The 18,942-nt window shown below is 45.2% G+C and overlaps 1 protein-coding gene across 1 annotated transcript in view; it reads left to right on the forward strand.

The window, feature by feature from the left end:
- The window catches only part of LOC138303633 (uncharacterized), a 116,155-nt gene extending 108,203 nt beyond the window's left edge, over positions 1 to 7,952 (forward strand). Inside the window, exons 4-5 of the mRNA XM_069242931.1 lie at positions 442 to 548; positions 7,118 to 7,952. Coding sequence (XP_069099032.1) covers positions 442 to 548; positions 7,118 to 7,232 — 222 coding nt within the window. The 3' untranslated portion in view covers positions 7,233 to 7,952. The remainder of the gene's footprint in view (positions 1 to 441; positions 549 to 7,117) is intronic.
- The last annotated feature ends 10,990 nt before the right edge of the window (positions 7,953 to 18,942 follow it).

Below are 18,942 nucleotides of genomic sequence, written 5' to 3' on the forward strand. Positions count from 1 at the left end.
TGCGCCAATCCTGTTCAGCCTGCCTATCCCCCCAGGGAAGATGAGGCTGCACCGTAGGTTCCCCCAGGACACTCCAGCAATTGCGGTTATAAAGTGAAGGAATCCAATGCCCACTCTACCCAGTATTGTTTAGGAGGGGTAGGAGCATACAGAGTATCAGGATGGTGCTGGGTGGCAGAGCCCCGCTGTGAGCTACCCCATCAGCCTAAGGGCAGTGCCCCTCTCGACAACATCTACTTGTGATATTTACGGTAACTTACTAATATTGTCTATGAATCTAAATGCCCCCAATGAATGCGTCAAATAAATAAATAAGAAAATGATCGTATTACACCTGATTTTCCCATCCTACGTTGCCATCTGCGGATCTGTGCATTGAACCATGTTACTCAAACCTAATCAGCACGTTTCAGAAAGTTATTTTTTTCATGTTATTTACAGACCTTCATACTGCGTTACAAAGGGGATTATAATCACTGGATTGGCTTGAGGAGGGACAATAAGACTCAGCCGTGGACGTGGGTCAACGGCACCAGATTCAACAACTGGTAAGTGCTTGTTTGTTTGCTTAACTTGCTGCCAGACACTTTCACTCACTAGTCCTGTGTGAAGCTAATCACAAACCAACATATAGCTCAACACTGATACCTTTGTTGAAAACAAACTTACACCCATACACAGCTGTTCTGTCTACAACACCTATGTTTTTTTAGATTCCTCTCCTGTAAAGTCTTCTGCCTAAAGCTCTCCACTGGTGCAATGTCAAATACTATAAAAAAAAGACTAGCATTGGAAAAGCTAGTAGGTGTGGCCTTGACCGCCAATGTTTGTGGTATGGTGGTATGGTGGTTTATTGCTTTAACTGTAATAACATTTCACCATCCTGTTTGTATTGTCTTTAGCATATGCTTTTAACAATAAATAAGTCAGACCAATGTCGAAAATGTTCACAATTAAACAGATCAGACAGCTAACACAACTACTCCCAATGAATCGGTAAAGCACTTTGCCTGTATCATGATCTTGACACCAGCCAGCACAGGCCTGTAGTTCTGACATACACTTCCACAAGGTGAACATCATGCATACAGTGTCTGGAATCTGGTTATACTAAGTTAAATATTGGGTATATATATTTCTAAAAAACATAAAATTGAAGAACCCCACCCCTGAAGCACACATTTTCAAGCAGATGTACTCATGTACAAAAGAAAAATGTCATTTGTGTGTGGGGGGGGGGGGGGTCAATACATTAAATGCCAGAAGTGTTGCTTTTATGGGTGGAAGCAAAATGTGAATGGCATTTGAACCGACCCATGCCTTGTCTCATGCCCTTCTAGCTAATGTGTGTGTTTTGTTTACGATGTTACTTATTGCAGTAGGTGTCAAGTGCGACAAAAACTTGGTAAAACCACCCCCACTCCCCACACAAGTGCTTGCCAAAAGCAACAGAAAGCCAAGGAGAACAAGGCTGCCACACGTCAATATTAACCTCGTTGGGAAACAGTGAGGGCTAGTGATGAGTGAATTGAGTAATTGAGAAATAAGGTTGTGTGTTGTAGCAGAAAGGTTCTGATGCTGTAAGCCGGAACAAGATCATTCAATGACAGCCTTTTCCAAGAGTAAAGGCTAAGTTCAGAACCAAGAGTGGTATGGAAACCTGAGAAGACTGTAGACAGATATGCCAGCAGCCCCAAATTCAAGGTGGTACTGTCTACTGAAACCTGTCTAGAGATACCCAGCACTGGCTGCACCAGCAGTGGTGAATACCAAAGACTTCACTGTCACTGCACTTTCATTCTCCTGGCCATGACCCTGTGCACCAGTCCACTTGCCAGAAAAACACCTAAACTAGAATCATCCACCACATCTGAAAACAATTCCAAAGCCTCCTCTTCCTCATCCCTGCCATAGGAACCTGGTGGAAATCCCTCTAAGGTATTCCACACTCACAAATCCTTCTTCATCCCTGTGTTCGAGTGCACCCTGTATTAGGGAATCGAGGACCTGGAAAAAATGGACAAACTCAACCTCTGGTAAAAAGTATAATCCCCATACTCACCTCTTTACAGGCAAAATTCAGATGGCCAAAAATGCACCTGATTTATCTGAATTGGGACTTTTCTTTTGCCTAAATCTTGATCAAAATATACATTGATTATTCTTTCTTTTACAATGGCAAGCTCACCTCTATTTTTTCTGAATCCAGCTCCGAGCCCAAAAAGTTAGAATTTCAAATGTGATCTAGCGAAGAATTTGCACTATTGTTTCTGAGGCTAACAACACCCCCAAATCCTACGTCAAATCTTAAAACTTGTACAACAAAACAGTACATTCTGTGGGTAGTGGAGTACTAACCTTGAAAAGTCATCCAAATAACACGTCCTATTCCCTGTTCTAGCACAAACCTAAACAAACTCTGATGGAAAGAGCTCAAAGCCTCCAACAATGAGGAAGAAATGGAAAAGCCCATAGGCAATGCCTTATTCACAAAAAAGAAACCTGTATACTGAATCCCACGTAATTCAGAATCCACAGGATGCACTAGCAGTAGTCGAAAAGCTGACCTAATATCACACTTCACCATAGCTGCTTCTCTCCCAAACTTGTTAACCAAATGAATGTAAGAATCTACCAAAGTATAGTGGACCCTCCTCATCTCTTCTGGTAAGGAATCATATACTGACTGCCCTTCCAGACAGGGTAGGTTATGTATAAGCCTAAATTCCCCTTTCTCCTTCTTGGTACTACCCCAATGGGTGAAATGATAAATTCAACAGCCAATCTGAAAAAGGGCCGTGCATTCTCCCTTCCCAAACCTCCTTCATTAGTTTTGTCCAAATCAAATGTTCTGTTGCAGAATGTATCTTCTCTGCCCATCGACGTTCGTTGGGATCTCATATTCAAGTTCAAAACCTTCCAACAGCAGTGAAGTCTCCCCATAAAATTAAATCTAGTGCTGCAGTCTATTGATCTTAACTGACATACGAGCCTTTCCCATGGTGTTCTCACCTCCCCCCACCCTCACCGCAGTCATTGCTGTCAATTCTCCCCCCTCACCTCTTGACTCTCTAGTGCTCCGATGCCCTGCAAGGGCGTATATATCACCAGCCACCGTTTGGCAGTATATATCGTCAGTGCCAGCATCCTAGTCTGTAAAAACAATTCATTGTCCAACTGTCCCCGAAACCCATCTACCTCTTCCCTAAGCATGCCGTGAACTCCTTGTCATACCTAACCCATGCCCAGCTACCAAGTTAGTTGCACCTTTGTCCTTCAAGTATATTTAAATAAGGCTGCACAGCGATTAGGAAATGTTTCTTAATATATGCTGGAATAGAAAAAGGAGGCATCCGTCCAATTCTCCACAGTAACTAGCACCCTGGGCCTCATGGAAAGCTTGCATTCTTCTTTTGAGTCCTCCTTTGTCCTCAAGTCCCTATGTAAGAGCCTGAATATTTCAATATACTCCATTTTCCAGATATATACTCCTTGGTCAATGCCATCAAATTCTGCCTCAAGGGATTAGTAAATCCCATGTAAGGAATCTTGTTGGGTTTCATTTCTTTGCTGTCCTTGTCCCCTTTACCATCCTCCTTTGTCAAGCTCCCCTTATCATTGACTCCTTATGCTGCATCCGTAGTGTTTACCTGCTCCACCTTATCATCTTCTTGGCTGGTCCATTGACCCTCCACATACTTGTCTTTAGACAACCTCCTTTCCTTACCGTCAGTTCTGTCAACATTATATACCCCTACAGATTGACCGAAAACTGTTCTTCCCTATTTTCTTTATCACTTTCTTGTATCTTTAAATGGTTTCAAGGTTGGTGCCCATGCCAAAGCTGGCCGTCCTGGTTCTTTCTGGACCAACACTGCCTTAATCTCTTCCAGTCTCTGAAACACTGTCTGCAAAACTCCACTAACTTTGTTACCCATCATTCGCCCGCCATGTTGATCATCGGGTGCCCACCACCACTCCTTTTCCTGAACCTCCACATTACAAATTTCACCTTCTTCCAAATCATCATAATCCAGTAAGGTATCCTCGCTACTAACACACATCACATCATGTGCCCCTCCACGACTTGTACTCAGAATATCAGACACCTGCAGTGCCATCACCAAACTGCTCTTTATACAATTCTTTATAGGAATCCTGTTTCAGATAGGTCGCATATAGTCTTCCTCCCTCCTGTCTACCAGGGTCCCATGAAGTACCAGAACTGGCCTTACCTGCACAAGCTCTGCTTGTGGTGCTGGGTATTTAAGCCGCAATAGACTGTCCCTGCTGTGCTCCTCTGTCACTGATGCTGTCAAAGCCTACCTTTCCCACCTGATCAGCTGACAACCCACCCTTTAGATGGATCTCCCTCTCCACTTGGCTATTCTTTTCCAGCCACTCCTAGCTGCCCTTAGACTGCCAAAACTCCTCTTTCCTTCCACCTGGGCCCAGCTCCACTGAAGATGGTCCAAACTGTGCTTGGTGTTTTCTTGCCCCACTTGAAACAAATACCGCTCTGTCACTCTTAATCAAAGCCCTTTTCATAAAGACTGACGATTCCCCTGGGCCACTAAATGACTAAGGAACAGCTTCTCATAACATTCTGCTAAATCCACACCGCCAAACTAGCCTCATTCGCCTTCCCAATGCCCCCCACTGTCATCATCCACCAAAGCTTGTATTATCACCAAGCAAGACACCGAGTTCATCTAACCTAGCAATCCACCATGTACATTCATGGAGTGAGGCTGCAGCAGCCCTATTTGTATTTCTATTGACCAGGCCTGCCCTCGAATATGAGATAAATCTAGATGTAGGTCTGTGTCACACAATGCCCCATCCACCTCCTCCACTGCTGGTGCCACCTCCAAAGGAACAGAAAACATTGTGATCACAGAGAAATCAGAGCGCTGGGGTTCCTTCTCCGAAAGTGCTATTGGGCCTGTCCTCTGCAACCTACACGCCTTGTTCTCAGCCTCCATAGCCCCTTCTGGCTTACCCTGCTTCCTAGGCACTGCCTCCGCTCACACTCCTCCTTTGGCGGGCCGGTCCTCCTCTCCATCACTCATCGTAGAGGGTTTGCATCCTTTCCAATGCATTTTCCCTTTATCACAGCTGCCCGTGGGGCATCTTAGCTTTGGAGGGGCGGCCCACTGGGGCACCTCGTCTGCTCCTTCCACTGCATCCGGCTCTACAACCACCGGCTTTAATATCCTTTTTGGGGGAGAACAGGCCAAAATAGCAGTCGCTACTTCCCCAGCCGAACGCCTCCAGGCTTAATATGATGGGCTCCCCTCTAAGGCGAGTAAGGCTTACTGTGTGCTCTTGACAGCACTATATCCACCTTTAGCAGGAAGGCAGTACAAAAACCTGCCAAATCTTGCACTGTCCCTGATGACCGACATGCCGAGTATTTAGAACAAAGGAGGGTTCAGTCTTAACAACCCTCTTCTTTAATGTTCCTGACCTCGCCCCTCTAGTCTACTTGCCATTGGTTGTGCCTCCCTCTTCTGTGGTCACCAGCCCACACCACCTGCCCCAGAAGCCTGGGGGAGTTCAAACACCTTCTGAACAGCAGCTGGGCAGGGTGCAGCTCCTCAGACACCACTGGACGCCACGCTCCTCCCATGTGCTCCAGGGGCTCTTTATCTGAGCCCTGAGGCCAGAGTTATCCAGATGAGAGTATTGCAATGCTTATATATTTTGTACTGCCTTCTCTGTCCTGGTTTGTTCGATTCTCAGAGGCAGATCAGGAGATGACAATCTCTTACTGGTTGTGTTTGTTCATTTCTGGGATAAGAGAGGAGCTGTGCTAGCATGACCCCTGCCCTCCTTCCCTCCAGTGCTGACATGTAACCATTAATTCTTAAAACTTGTGATTTAAATCTTTCACTGTTACAACACCCACATCACAAAGTCTCTCTTGATATTGTTCTGTGAATGGGCGCACACGTTTGCACCCTAATGGCAGTACGCTAAGGCCCATATGTACGAACACATTTTCCCATTGACACAGAATGGGAAAAGCCCTTTGATACATCTGGCCCTAAATCACTGTGCAGTGGACAAGATGGGGAAATTGAAGTTCCACTATAAGTGCCCCTCTTCCCTTATCTACTTTCCAACCCTGCTGCTGAAAAATACCCACATTTATTCTAGCAAGGACTGGGCTATATCTAAGTGTTCTTGCCCACTGACATTTGGTGCTGAGACGGGGCTGAAATTGCCCTCTGCAAATGTGATTACTTCGAAAGGTGGAGCTGAGAGGCTTCCTCTGCTGGCAGGGAAAACCTGCATTCAGAGCACACACCATCGACTCAGGTGTACCAGATGTACTAATCCAGATGTATCTGCCAACTATGTGGTGTGTGCCTGTGATGTGTACTGTGATGCTGCCCTTCAGGCACCCTTGCCAGTGACGTTTAGATGGAAAACACAACCTCCCTTTTCCTTCAGATGTGCATCTGCATCCCATCTGTTCTTCCTGCCCTCTCTGTGGACTTGTCAAATTCTTTAGCACCTGGAGGGATGGATACATCCCAGCATTCCTCCATTCTCTGACCTTTCCCAAAGTCTTGTCATATTGTTTAGCCCCCTAAAAGTTGAATACATCTCAGATCTTCAGATAATTCACATAACATATCTTCACTTTCTGATTGTAAAAAAAAAAAAACCCTCATTTGCCTGCTGAGTGTTCCTTAGTTGTGAATGTGCGGCTTAAAAGGCTGAACTATTGTAAATCCTTGTTTACTCTAAGAGACTCCCATTACTTTTCCTACTGCCTCCATTGAACGGATCCCTTTATGATGGTTTGCTTTGCAAATAAGTCTTTACTACCTGCCCCCTGCTGCACAGTGTTAAATGTGTAACCAGAGGACCACTAGGCTGAGCCCATGCGCCACTTGTAGTTGCCAGCAGTACATCCAGTCCACTCCATCACTGAGCAGTGACTGTCCTGAAAGGCTTCCATTCCCAGGCTGGTGAACTTGCAGAATCGTTTTCCCTTTGTATAGAATTTGGAAGCATTACTTATGTGTAAGACTTTGGTAACATTTATTAATTTCCTAATGAAAACTTCTAGAAAGGCCCTGAAACTGTGTTTTTCTCATTCCAGGTTCACAGTAAGCGATGCCTCGGAATGTGCTTACTTAGGTTATATCAAAGCCAAAAGTTTGGAATGTGTCATCTTAAACAATTGGATCTGCACCAAAGTGATCACATATGAATGAAAAGACAGAAAATATAAAACATCATCATCACTTTCTTTACTGCCAGTGAGAGACTGTGCTGCCCAGCGTGTCCACAGTGACTGATGGAACTCCTGTTACGCCCTCCCCTCCCCAGACACCTCCTGAGACCGGGCGCTTCTCTCACAAGTTGCAGTGACTAATGAGACTCAAAGGTTGAAATGAGTGTGGAATTACTCACTCAATTATTAATTTTTTGTTGCTCCTTTCTAGAGGGAAACATCTTATCAAACTGCGTGCTCGGAGGGTTTTAACTGAATTAAAACACCGTTGCAGTCGGAGCAGTGAGGTTCTCAGAAGGATTCGCGCAGGATCGAGCAGCACCTTGACTAAATGTTTTTTTTGTTTCAGTCCTTTGCATCACTTACAAGTTGTGAAAAGATAACTAGATATACCACAGCTACCTATAATGATTTTGAATGGACCTAAATCTTCTCAAACTGAGTCTAACGTTACTTTCCTGCAACTGGGGATTGACAGACTGTGGAACTGCTCCAGTGGCACAGGGTTGTGTGAGAATCCATCTGCATGAAGAACACACAAGTGAACCATGGGCTGAGGCCTCCAGAAATCTACTCCCCATTACGAGTCACATTTTATCTGTGCGTGCTATTTACGGATCCTTGGCCCTTGCTGGCGTGCAAAGGACCGGCATTCTATCCACCCAGGAAGAGAATGAGCAATAAATACAGATGCTTTAAATATTCGTTTTATCTTGTCGCATTTGCTCTACAGTATAAAGACAGAGGTCATGTCTCCTTACAATTTGCTGCTTACTTTATTCTAGAGGTTGGTGTTTACACTGCTTTCTCTGGCTTTCTCTGGCTGTTGTACAAAGGATGGGGAATGACACACTGTAGGATGTCAGCTTCTTTTTCTAACACACAGCATTTAAATAGCTTGTAAATGAACTGTGCAAATATTCAGAATCTTTATTTTAGTAAATATGATTTATAATTCTGTGTTATTGTACCATGTTTTAATGGGATCAAAACAAATCAGAACACTTTACTTTGTGCTGTTCAGATGGTAAATATTTGTGCTGGATCCCAATTTCCACAGATTATTGTTTATACACTATATAGTTTTACTGGTAAAACTGCATGTTAGTGGGAAATTTGTGGCCATTTCAGGGAAAAATGTAATATCTGCAAATGACTGTGCCCTGCCTCATCACGATTTAGTTATATATTGATTAAAAATGAGGGCCATATTTACAAAGTTTTGGCACAGGGCAGCGGCGCAAGCCTTTTTGCTGTGCCACCCTGCGTCAAAACAAAAGGGCAGGAATGCATGTATCTACAAGATACAGCACTTTCCTGTCTTTGTCCCAAATTGCTGCTGTGCACCAATGCAGGCACTCTTGCAACATGGTGCAAGGATGCCTGTGTTGCAGGTCTGATAGTTTTGTGCAGGAAGGGACAATGGAGGCAATTCCCTTCTTCTATGTGTGCAGCAGAATCTAGCACACATAGAACGAGGAAAACATGGGGAGAAATAATGTTCTTTTTCCCCATTGGGCCACTCTTACACCACCCCTGGGGAGGCATAGGATTTTGACTCTTTCCCAGATTTACAAAACATTGTAAATGTGGGAATGCAACAGACTCCATGGGTATTGCGTGGGAACACCTACTGCAAAACTTATGGAATGTCTTGGTGATGCAAAGTAAGGCAACAACAGGACCTGCACTGTGTTGCCTTCCTCCATATCTACAAAGCTATGAAAAGCCATGAAAAGTGGGTGTGTGTGGCCTTGTAGATATGGGTCTGCAGCCTGCGCTGCTGGTGCATCACAAAAAGTGATGTACCAGTGGCGCAGGCCGCTTGTAAATATGGGCCAGAATTTTTAAGCATTAAATGAGTAACATTCCTTCCCCTCGTCTTGAAGACTATTGTTAGACCTGGCATCCTTGGTGTGGTCTCCCCTAAATTTTTGCCTCTACCTCCCAAGTTGTTGCTGTGTGCTGGACTCTGTTTTGGCTGTTTTTGTTACTCTGGGCACTTCACCGCTGCTGACCAGTGCTAAAGTGCAAGAGCTCCCCATGTGAAATTGTATGTGGAATTGGTTTTTCCCTGATTGGCATATTTGATTTACCAGTAAGTCCCTAGTAAAGTGCTTTAGAGGTGTCTAGGGCCTGTAAATCAAATGCTGCTAGTGGGCCTGCAATACTGTTTGTGCCACCCACATGTATAGCCCTGTAAACATGGCTCAGATCTGCCACTGCAATGTCTGTGTTTGCAGTTTTAAACTGCCAGTACGACTTGTCAAGTGCTCCACTTGCCAGGCCCAAACTTTCCCTTTTGATATATGTAAGGCACCCCTAAGGTTGACCCTACGTACCCCATAGGCAGGGTGCAGTGTATGTTAAAGGTGGGACATGTACTGATGTGTTTTACATGTCCTAACAGTGAAATACCGCCAAATTCGTTTTTCGCTGTTGCATGGCCTATCTCTCTCACTTCTTGAAGTGCAGTTTCCCTTTGAGAGCAGACAGAAACATGAAGTTTATGGTCTCTGAATTCACAATTTAAAAATACATATTTTAGTGAAGTTGGTTTTTAGATTTTTAGTTTGAAAATGGTACTTTTAGAAAGTAGGCATTTTCTTGCTTAAACCATTCTGTGAATCTGCCTGTTGTAGATTCCCTGTCTGGGTCAGACTGGCAGTTGGGCTGTTTGTGAATCTCCTCTAGACAATGACACAAAGGGAGCTAGGGGGTAGCCTGCATATTCTGATGAGCCATCTGGGCTAGAGTGGAGGTAGGAGTGGTCACTTACACCTGAAAGGGATTTGACTGTCCTCACACAATGCAGTCTCCAGCCCCCTGGTGTGTATCTGGGGCCAGGCCTGATCATGCGGTTCATGTAAACAACAGAGACTTTTCTTTGAAGTTGGGCAACTTTGAAGGCAGAAAGAGGTATAAGTGTTGGACCCAAGAGCCCAGACTTTAGATTTCTTCAAGATTTGCTTCTAGAACCAAGAGGAAGCTCTCCCAAGGAGAAGAGCTGAAGAGCTGAGGAGAAGTGCTGACCCTGCCTGTGACTGTGCTTTGTTGGACTATCCTGTAGCTGCTGCTTCCGCCTGTGAAAGGGGACAAAGACTTGACTTTGTGGTGTATTCCTACTTGAGAAGAATGCCCAAGGGCTTGGACTGAGCTTGACCCCTGTTATGAAGTCTCAGGGCCATGAAAGACTTCCTCTACCAGCACCTGGACTCTCTGCTGAGACTCCTGCACTGCCATGTGGTGCCTAATCCAGTCCCATTGTCCTTGAAAGGAGATGCTGGTGGAAAAACTAAAAAAAAACTGACTTCAGACGACTTTGGACTGACGCCACTACTGAATCCCGTGACACCGCCTGCAACTGAAGCCGTGGTCCTCGCCGGAGTGTGACGACCCTGCAGGCCCATTGCCACTGCAGTCCAGTCTAAGTCTGTGACTCCCTGGAAGTCACCGCACCACATCGTGGCCGCTGGACATCGACTCTGCCGGAAGTACACGGATCCAGCGTTTTGCACTGACACCGCCTCACCTCCACCGATGTGCAGCAAGAACCCGACATCTCTTTATGATTCCTTCGCACCACAGCACCGGAACGACCACCACCTGGGATCAAATGATGCTGTGATCCCTAACTCTGTGCACTGGCTTTTTTCTTCATTTTTACAAGGTACTGTACCTGGGGGGCCGTCAGCAGCACCATTGGCTTCAGATTGTTGGGAACGACTCCAACACAATGCCGTGATATTACCAATTTGAAGCATATGTGGTTCTAAGTGCTAATTTTGTGTTTAATCTTTAATTCATAACTTGAGTTGTGTATTTTGTTTTTTTTTAGTTTTGGTCTTGTTTTGTTTAGGAACAAATTGGCTATTGTTCTAAACATGTGTGGTGTGTATTTTGTAGTGTTTCACTGTGTGTGTTGGTACAAATACTTTACACATTGTCTCTGGGTTAAGCCTTTCTGCTGGTGCCAAGCTACCAAGGCGGTGAGTGGGGGTTAACCACATGTGTTTCTCCTTTTCCCTGACTAGAGTGATGGTCCTTGCTTGGAAAGGAGATAACCTGACTGCCAACCAAAAACCCAATTTCTAACAACTATCATAAGTGTACTAAGAGCCAAGTCTGGGGCAAGATTCTATATGAGGGCTAGATTCTTACTTACATGAAACAAATATGTAGCTATTAAAACAAACATTAAAAAAACAACTAAAGGAGGGTTTTTTTTGGGGGGGAATGGGGAGGTTTGGATAAATAGAATCCTATATTGTGTATAGAGCTCCCAATACATGTACAAAAACAAGGTATACACAGTTCCACTAAACAAGTATAATAATCAGGAAAACCACATTGGATCCTGATCCAAGAAAAATAAGAGGAAAGAACAAAGAAAAAATGTCCCTGGAAAAATGATTTCTTTGGAACAAGAGCCCTCACTCACCGAAGGTGACATGCTTCATCCTTGGGCCCTGCTCCACGTCAGGCTGGCGCTGCAATGCCTGACGGGCCCCTCAAGGGGGCTCCTTGCCGGAGATCTTTTGAGATATATGGCCGGTTAGAAAGTATAGGGTATAGGATTGGAGAGAAAAGGTTAAAAATAACTAGAGGTTAGGCAAATTTTATTGAATAATCCAACCACTGTCATAATTAAAAACAAAAACTGGGGAGAGAAAAGAACAAGGTCTAGGCTCCCCAAAATCACTTCCTCACTCAATTTGAGGTTAGGAATTGTACGTAAGGGATCCCCTGTATGATTTATAAAAAGGTCAACATGTTTCTCGCTATTTATGTCCATGGATCTGGCGCGATTCTTCAGGACCTAAGCTACCTAATCCTATGTGAAAATGTATCCTTTAGTAAGGAATATTAGTTTAATGCAGGGACCTGAAATGAGAAGAATAACAAACAAACAAAAGTACAACACATTATTCACTTGCACAATGACAACTGTAATTTGCTCTGTGCAAATCCACACATTGGTGAAATATCCCCTCTGTGGATAAAAGTGTAAATAAATGTGAAAATGTTGATGAAAACATGCTTACCCTCCTCGTATTAGTGGATGGGCTGCATCAGGTAAAGCACCAAGTAACGGAGGTCCTATTAGACTGAATATGCAGGTTCAATTATTGGTTTATAGTCAGGAAAAATGACAAAGATAGTGATATCGGGAAGCAAAAGGGTATAGCACTTGCCAAATGCTCAGGTATCCCATTATCAACTAAATAAATACTAAGACAACCCAGTTTATAAAAATTCATATGACAGAGGATATGTCAGTTGAATGTAAATTACGTACTTTGCTGATTAAATATCGGAAAAAGATCGGTAGGATTGTCATAGACATACACACTGATCCACAACTTACAGGTGGCAATATTAAGCCCCCCTTAGGTATGGAACTACAGATTAGCGCGCACATGCCACCCACATAGATAGGGGCTACAAGCACCCACAGCGGACCTAAAAAAATCCTAATTAATCCAATGCTGTAGAAAACGCGCCGTCACCACGTGCGAAGTGGCGATATCTAGATAAGAGTGGCCGAGATTAAATCGGGTGCACAAAACAAGGAACTCACTCGGAGGGTTTAAAGTTATCCTCAACCATAGTAGAGTGCAGGGATCCTTAAGGAATCCCATCATACTTCAGACCAACAGTATTCACACCCACTTACTTGAGACCTAGCTGTGGTTCACGGCTTCACCTGCCCCGTCTCGGTGCTCCTGGAACAGGAGAAGACACCGGGTGGGTTTGGCTATGAATACTAGAGCCTCAACATAGAAAGAGGACAAAATTGGCAGCCATCTTGCAGTAGGTCTGACCGTGGAATGGAAATAAAAAAAGGACTCCATTGTGTTTGCCATAAAACGTCGGCAATCTTAGTATTGTAGAAACCAGTCTTTAAAGAGCACAATACTACAGCTAAAATTAGCATATAAATCACTAGAATAGGGTGGGATTAAAGAGCACAATACTAGAGCTCAAATTAGCATATAAATCACTAGAAAAGGGTGGGATTAACACAACAGGTAATAGATGTACACACATCTGGTAGAGAGGTTCCTTGATCATGTATATAAATAAAAAGAAGAAGAAGCCCCCCATACTCACGGTTAATTCATCGCGACCCTGCAGGGATCGATCAATCATGTCTTGTGAATATGCAAAACTGGGGTATCACCTAGAGTTACAAATGTACCCGCTAGAATTATCGGTGAACAAAGTCTGTCCATGGTATGTCATCGTTGAGTCCTGTAATGTGGGTCTTAAGTCGATAGACCCAACGTTTCTCTTTCTCAAAAAGCCGGTTAGTGCATTCTCTCTGGTCTTTAATGGTCTCAAGTATGACCCAACTAAGATTGTTAGGGGTATGATGTAAATCAATGTAATGTTTAGTCAACTTACTGGAGGACCTCTGACATCTAATGGTGCTACGATGTTCATTTATCCGAGTCTTGATCATCCTAGTAGTCATACCTATGTATCGTAGATTACAAGGGCAAGTAATCATGTAGATACAATTCTTAGTACGGCAATTGGTATGTATCCTTAACTGTCAAGTGTGTGGTTCTCCTAAATCTAGTTCCTGAGTGGTAATGGTAAGTGAGCATACATTACACCCTCCACAAGGGTGATGTCCTCTGACCCCCAGCCATGGTGTCCTTATCGATTCGCTAGTTTTGGGCACGATGGGTCTGGTGTGGACTAGTAAATCTCTGTTGTTTTGAGTTCTCTTGAAAGCAAACAGAGGACGTTCTAGGGATTCTCCCGAGCTGTTCAGGATATTCCAGTGTCTCAAAATGACCTTTTTGACACGGTTACTCAGAGGAGTAAAGGTAGTAACACATGTCAGTCTGGTCTGTGGTTTCCGTACATTGGTGACTAACAAAGTGTCCCTCAGGATGTTTTTGGTTCTCTTCTTAGCCTGTTTAATAACAGAGTTGGGATAGTTCCACTCTTTAAGTTTTTGACTCAAAATATCTGCCTGTGTTTGAAAATCAGCCAGATCAGAACAGTTACGTCTTGTCCTTAAAATCTGACCGAATGGAAGATTACTCCTCAAAGACTTAGGATGGTGACAGTCGTAGAGCAAGAGACTATGGGCCTGATTCTAACTTTGGAGGACGGTGTTAAACCGTCCCAAAAGTGGCGGATATACCACCTACCGTATTACGAGTCCATTATATCCTATGGAACTCGTAATACGGTAGGTGGTATATCCGCCACTTTTGGGACGGTTTAACACCGTCCTCCAAAGTTAGAATCAGGCCCTCTTTCTGTCAGTGGGTTTATGAAAGATGGACGAATGTAGTACTCCATCTGTGAGTATGATCCGTAGGTCCAAAAAAGAGACTTCTTTGCCAGAATACTCAGCACTGAAGCGAAGATGCACATCCAGAGTGTTAATCCAGTGGATGAAAGCTTTGACTTGGTCCACACCCCCTTTCCAAACCACTAGTATGTCGTCTATATAACGACGCCACAGTCTAATATTGGAAAAGAAGGGTTGAGTTGGTACCAGTATATTGCTTTGTTCAAAAGTATACATGTATAAACAGGCCAGACTTGGTGCAAAAGTGCTGCCCATACATGTAGGAGGCTGGACTGGCTTGTAGTGAGTACCAAGGGGTACTTGCACCTTGCACCAGGCCCAGTTATCCCTTATTAGTGTATAGGGTGTCTAGCAGCATAGGCTGATAGATAATGGTAGCTTAGCAGAGCAGCTTAGGCTGAACTAGGAGACGAGTGAAGCTCCTACAGTACCACAAGTGTCACTTGCACAATATCATAAGAAAACACAATACACAGTTATACTAAAAATAAAGGTACTTTATTTTTATGACAATATGCCAAAGTATCTCAGAGTGTACCCTCAGTGAGAGGATAGGAAATATACACAAGTTATATGTACACAATACCAAAAATATGCAGTATAGTCTTAGAAAACAGTGCAAACAATGTATAGTTACAATAGGATGCAATGGGGACACATAGGGATAGGGGCAACACAAACCATATACTCCAAAAGTGGAATGCGAACCACGAATGGACCCCAAACCTATGTGACCTTGTAGTGGGTCGCTGGGACTATTAGAAAATAGTGAGGGTTAGAAAAATAGCCCACCCCAAGACCCTGAAAAGTGAGTGCAAAGTGCACTAAAGTTCCCCAACGGACATAGAAGTCGTGATAGGGGAATTCTGCAGGAAAGACACAAACCAGCAATGAAACAACAATGGATTTCCAGTTGAGGGTACCTGTGGAACAAGGGGACCAAGTCCAAAAGTCACAAGCAAGTCGGAGATGGGTAGATGCCCAGGAAATGCCAGCTGTGGGTGCAAAGAAGCTTCTACTGGACATGAGAAGCTAAGGTTTCTGCAGGAACGACAAGGGCTAGAGACTTCCCCTTTGGAGGACGGATCCCTCACGCCGTGGAGAGTCGTGCAGAAGTGTGTTTTTGGACGCTGCTGTGGGCCAGGAGGGACCAGGATGTCGCAAATTGCGCCAGGAGACAGAGGGCACGTCGAGCAAGACAAGGAGCCCTCTCAGCAGCAGGTAGCACCCGGAGAAGTGCCAGAAACAGGCACTATGAGGATGCGTGAAACGGTCCTCACACGAAGTTGCACAAAGGAGTCCCACGTCGCCGGAGACCAACTTAGAAAGTTGTGCAATGCAGGTTAGAGTGGCGTGGACCCAGGCTTGGCTGTGCACAAAGGATTTCCGCCGGAAGGGCACAGGGGCCGGAGTAGCTGCAAAAGTCGCGGTTCCCAGCAATGCAGTCTGGCGTGGGGAGGCAAGGACTTACCTCCACCAAACTTGGACTGAAGAGTCACTGGACTGTGGGGGTCACTTGGACACAGTTGCTGGATTCAAGGGACCTCGCTCGTCGTGCTGAGAGGAGACCCAAGGGACCAGTGATGCAGTTCTTTGGTGCCTGCGGTAGCAGGGGGAAGATTCCGTCGACCCACGGGAGATTTCTTCAGAGCTTCTAGTGCAGAGAGGAGGCAGGCTACCCCCACAGCATGCACCACCAGGAAAACAGTCGAGAAGGCGGCAGGATCAGCGTTACAGAGTTGCAGTAGTCGTCTTTGCTACTATGTTGCAGTTTTGCAGGCTTCCAGCGCGGTCAGCAGTCGATTCCTTGGCAGAAGGTGAAGAGAGAGATGCAGAGGAACTCGGATGAGCACTTGCATTCGTTATCTAAAGTTTCCCCAGAGTCAGAGACCCTAAATAGCCAGAAAAGAGGGTTTGGCTACCTAGGAGAGAGGATAGGCTAGCAACACCTGAAGGAGCCTATCAGAAGGAGTCTCTGACGTCACCTGGTGGCACTGGCCACTCAGAGCAGTCCAGTGTGCCAGCAGCACCTCTGTTTCCATGATGGCAGAGGTCTGGAGCACACTGGAGGAGCTCTGGACACCTCCCAGGGGAGGTGCAGGTCAGGGGAGTTGTCACTCCCCTTTCCTTTGTCCAGTTTCGCGCCAGAGCAGGGCTAAGGGGTCCCTGAACCGGTGTAGACTGGCTTATGCAGAAATGGGCACCAAATGTGCCCATGAAAGCATTTCCAGAGTCTGGGGGAGGCTACTCCTCCCCTGCCTTCACACCATTTTCCAAAGGGAAAGGGTGTAACACCCTCTCTCAGAGGAAGTCCTTTGTTCTGCCATCCTGGGACAAGCCTGGCTTGACCCCAGGAGGGCAGAAACCTGTCTGGGGGGTTGGCAGCAGCAGCAGCTGCAGTGAAACCCCAGGAAAGGCAGTTTGGCAGTACCAGGGTCTGTGCTACAGACCACTGGGATCATGGGATTGTGCCAACTATGCCAGGATGGCATAGAGGGGGCAATTCCATGATCATAGACATGTTACATGGCCATATTCGGAGTTACCATTGTGAAGCTACATGTAGGTAGTGACCTATATGTAGTGCACGCGTGTAATGGTGTCCCCGCACTCACAAAGTCTGGGGAATTGGCCCTGAACAATGTGGGGGCACCTTGGCTAGTGCCAGGGTGCCCTCACACTAAGTACCTTTGCACCTAACCTTTACCAGTTAAAGGTTAGACATATAGGTGACTTATAAGTTACTTAAGTGCAGTGTAAAATGGCTGTGAAATAACGTGGACGTTATTTCACTCAGGCTGCAGTGGCAGGCCTGTGTAAGAATTGTCAGAGCTCCCTATGGGTGGCAAAAGAAATGCTGCAGCCCATAGGGATCTCCTGGAACCCCAATACCCTGGGTACCTCAGTACCATATACTAGGGAATTATAAGGGTGTTCCAGTAAGCCAATGTAAATTGGTAAAATTGGTCACTAGCCTGTTAGTGACAATTTGAAAGAAATGAGAGAGCATAACCACTGAGGTTCTGATTAGCAGAGCCTCAGTAAGACAGTTAGTCACTACACAGGTAACACATTCAGGCACACTTATGAGCACTGGGGCCCTGGATACCAGGGTCCCAGTGACGCATACAAGTAAAACAACATATATACAGTGAAAAATGGGGGTAACATGCCAGGCAAGATGGTACTTTCCTACACAACCCCCCCCCCCCCCCCAAACGAAGGACAATAAGACTAGCCATGACCTGATGAGTCTTCATTGTCTCTTCATTGTCTAAGTGGTAATATCTGGAGAGTCCATCTGCATTGGAGTGGCTACTCCCAGGTCTATGTTCCACTGTATAGTCCATTCCCTGGAGGGATATGGACCACCTCAACAATTTAGGATTTTCACCTTTCATTTGTTTTAGCCAAAGTAGAGGTTTGTGGTCTGTCTGAACAATGAAGTGAGTGCCAAACAGGTATGACCTCAACTTCTTCAGTGCCCAGACCACAGCAAAGGCCTCCCTCTCAATGGCAGACCAACGCTTTTCTCTAGGGGTCAACCTCCTACTAATAAAAGCAACAGGTTGATCCTGGCCCTCAGAATTAAGTTGTGATAGGACTGCCCCTACTCCTAATTCAGATGCAACAGTCTGGACACAGAATTTTTTAGAGTAACAAGGGCTTTTCAGGACAGGTGCAGAGCACATGGCCTGCTCCAGCTCCTCAAAAGCTTTCTGACAGTTTGCTGTCCATAATACCTTTTTAGGCATTTTCTTGGATGTGAGCTCATTAAGAGGGGCTGCAATGGAGCCATAGTTCTTAATGAACCTCCTGTAATACCCAGTGAGGCCTAGGAAGGCTCTCACCTGAGTCTGAGTGGTAGGGGGAACCCAATCAATAATTGTTTGGATTTTCCCCTGAAGTGGTGCAATCTGTTCCCCACCAACAAGGTGTCCCAGATAAACCACCTTACCCTGCCCTATCTGGCACTTTGAAGCCTTGATAGTGAGGCCTGCCTTTTGCAGGGCCTCTAAAGCTTTCCATAGGTGGACCAGGTGATCATCCCAGCTGGAGCTAAAGACAGCTATATCGTCCAAATATGCTGCACTGAAAGCTTCCAGCCCTTGCAGGACTGTGTTCACCAACCTCTGAAAAGTGGCAGGTGCATTTTTCAATCCAAAAGGCATTACTGTGAACTGGTAATGGCCTCCAATGGTTGAAAATGCAGTTTTAGGTTTAGCATCTTCTGATAATTTGATCTGCCAATACCCTGCAGTCAAATCAAAAGTGCTTAGATACTTGGCAGATGCCAGTGTATCTATGAGCTCATCTGCCCTGGGTATAGGGTGAGCATCAGTTTTGGTTACCA

Source organism: Pleurodeles waltl, chromosome 7 (assembly GCF_031143425.1).
Source record: "Pleurodeles waltl isolate 20211129_DDA chromosome 7, aPleWal1.hap1.20221129, whole genome shotgun sequence".
Lineage (NCBI taxonomy): Eukaryota > Metazoa > Chordata > Amphibia > Caudata > Salamandridae > Pleurodeles > Pleurodeles waltl.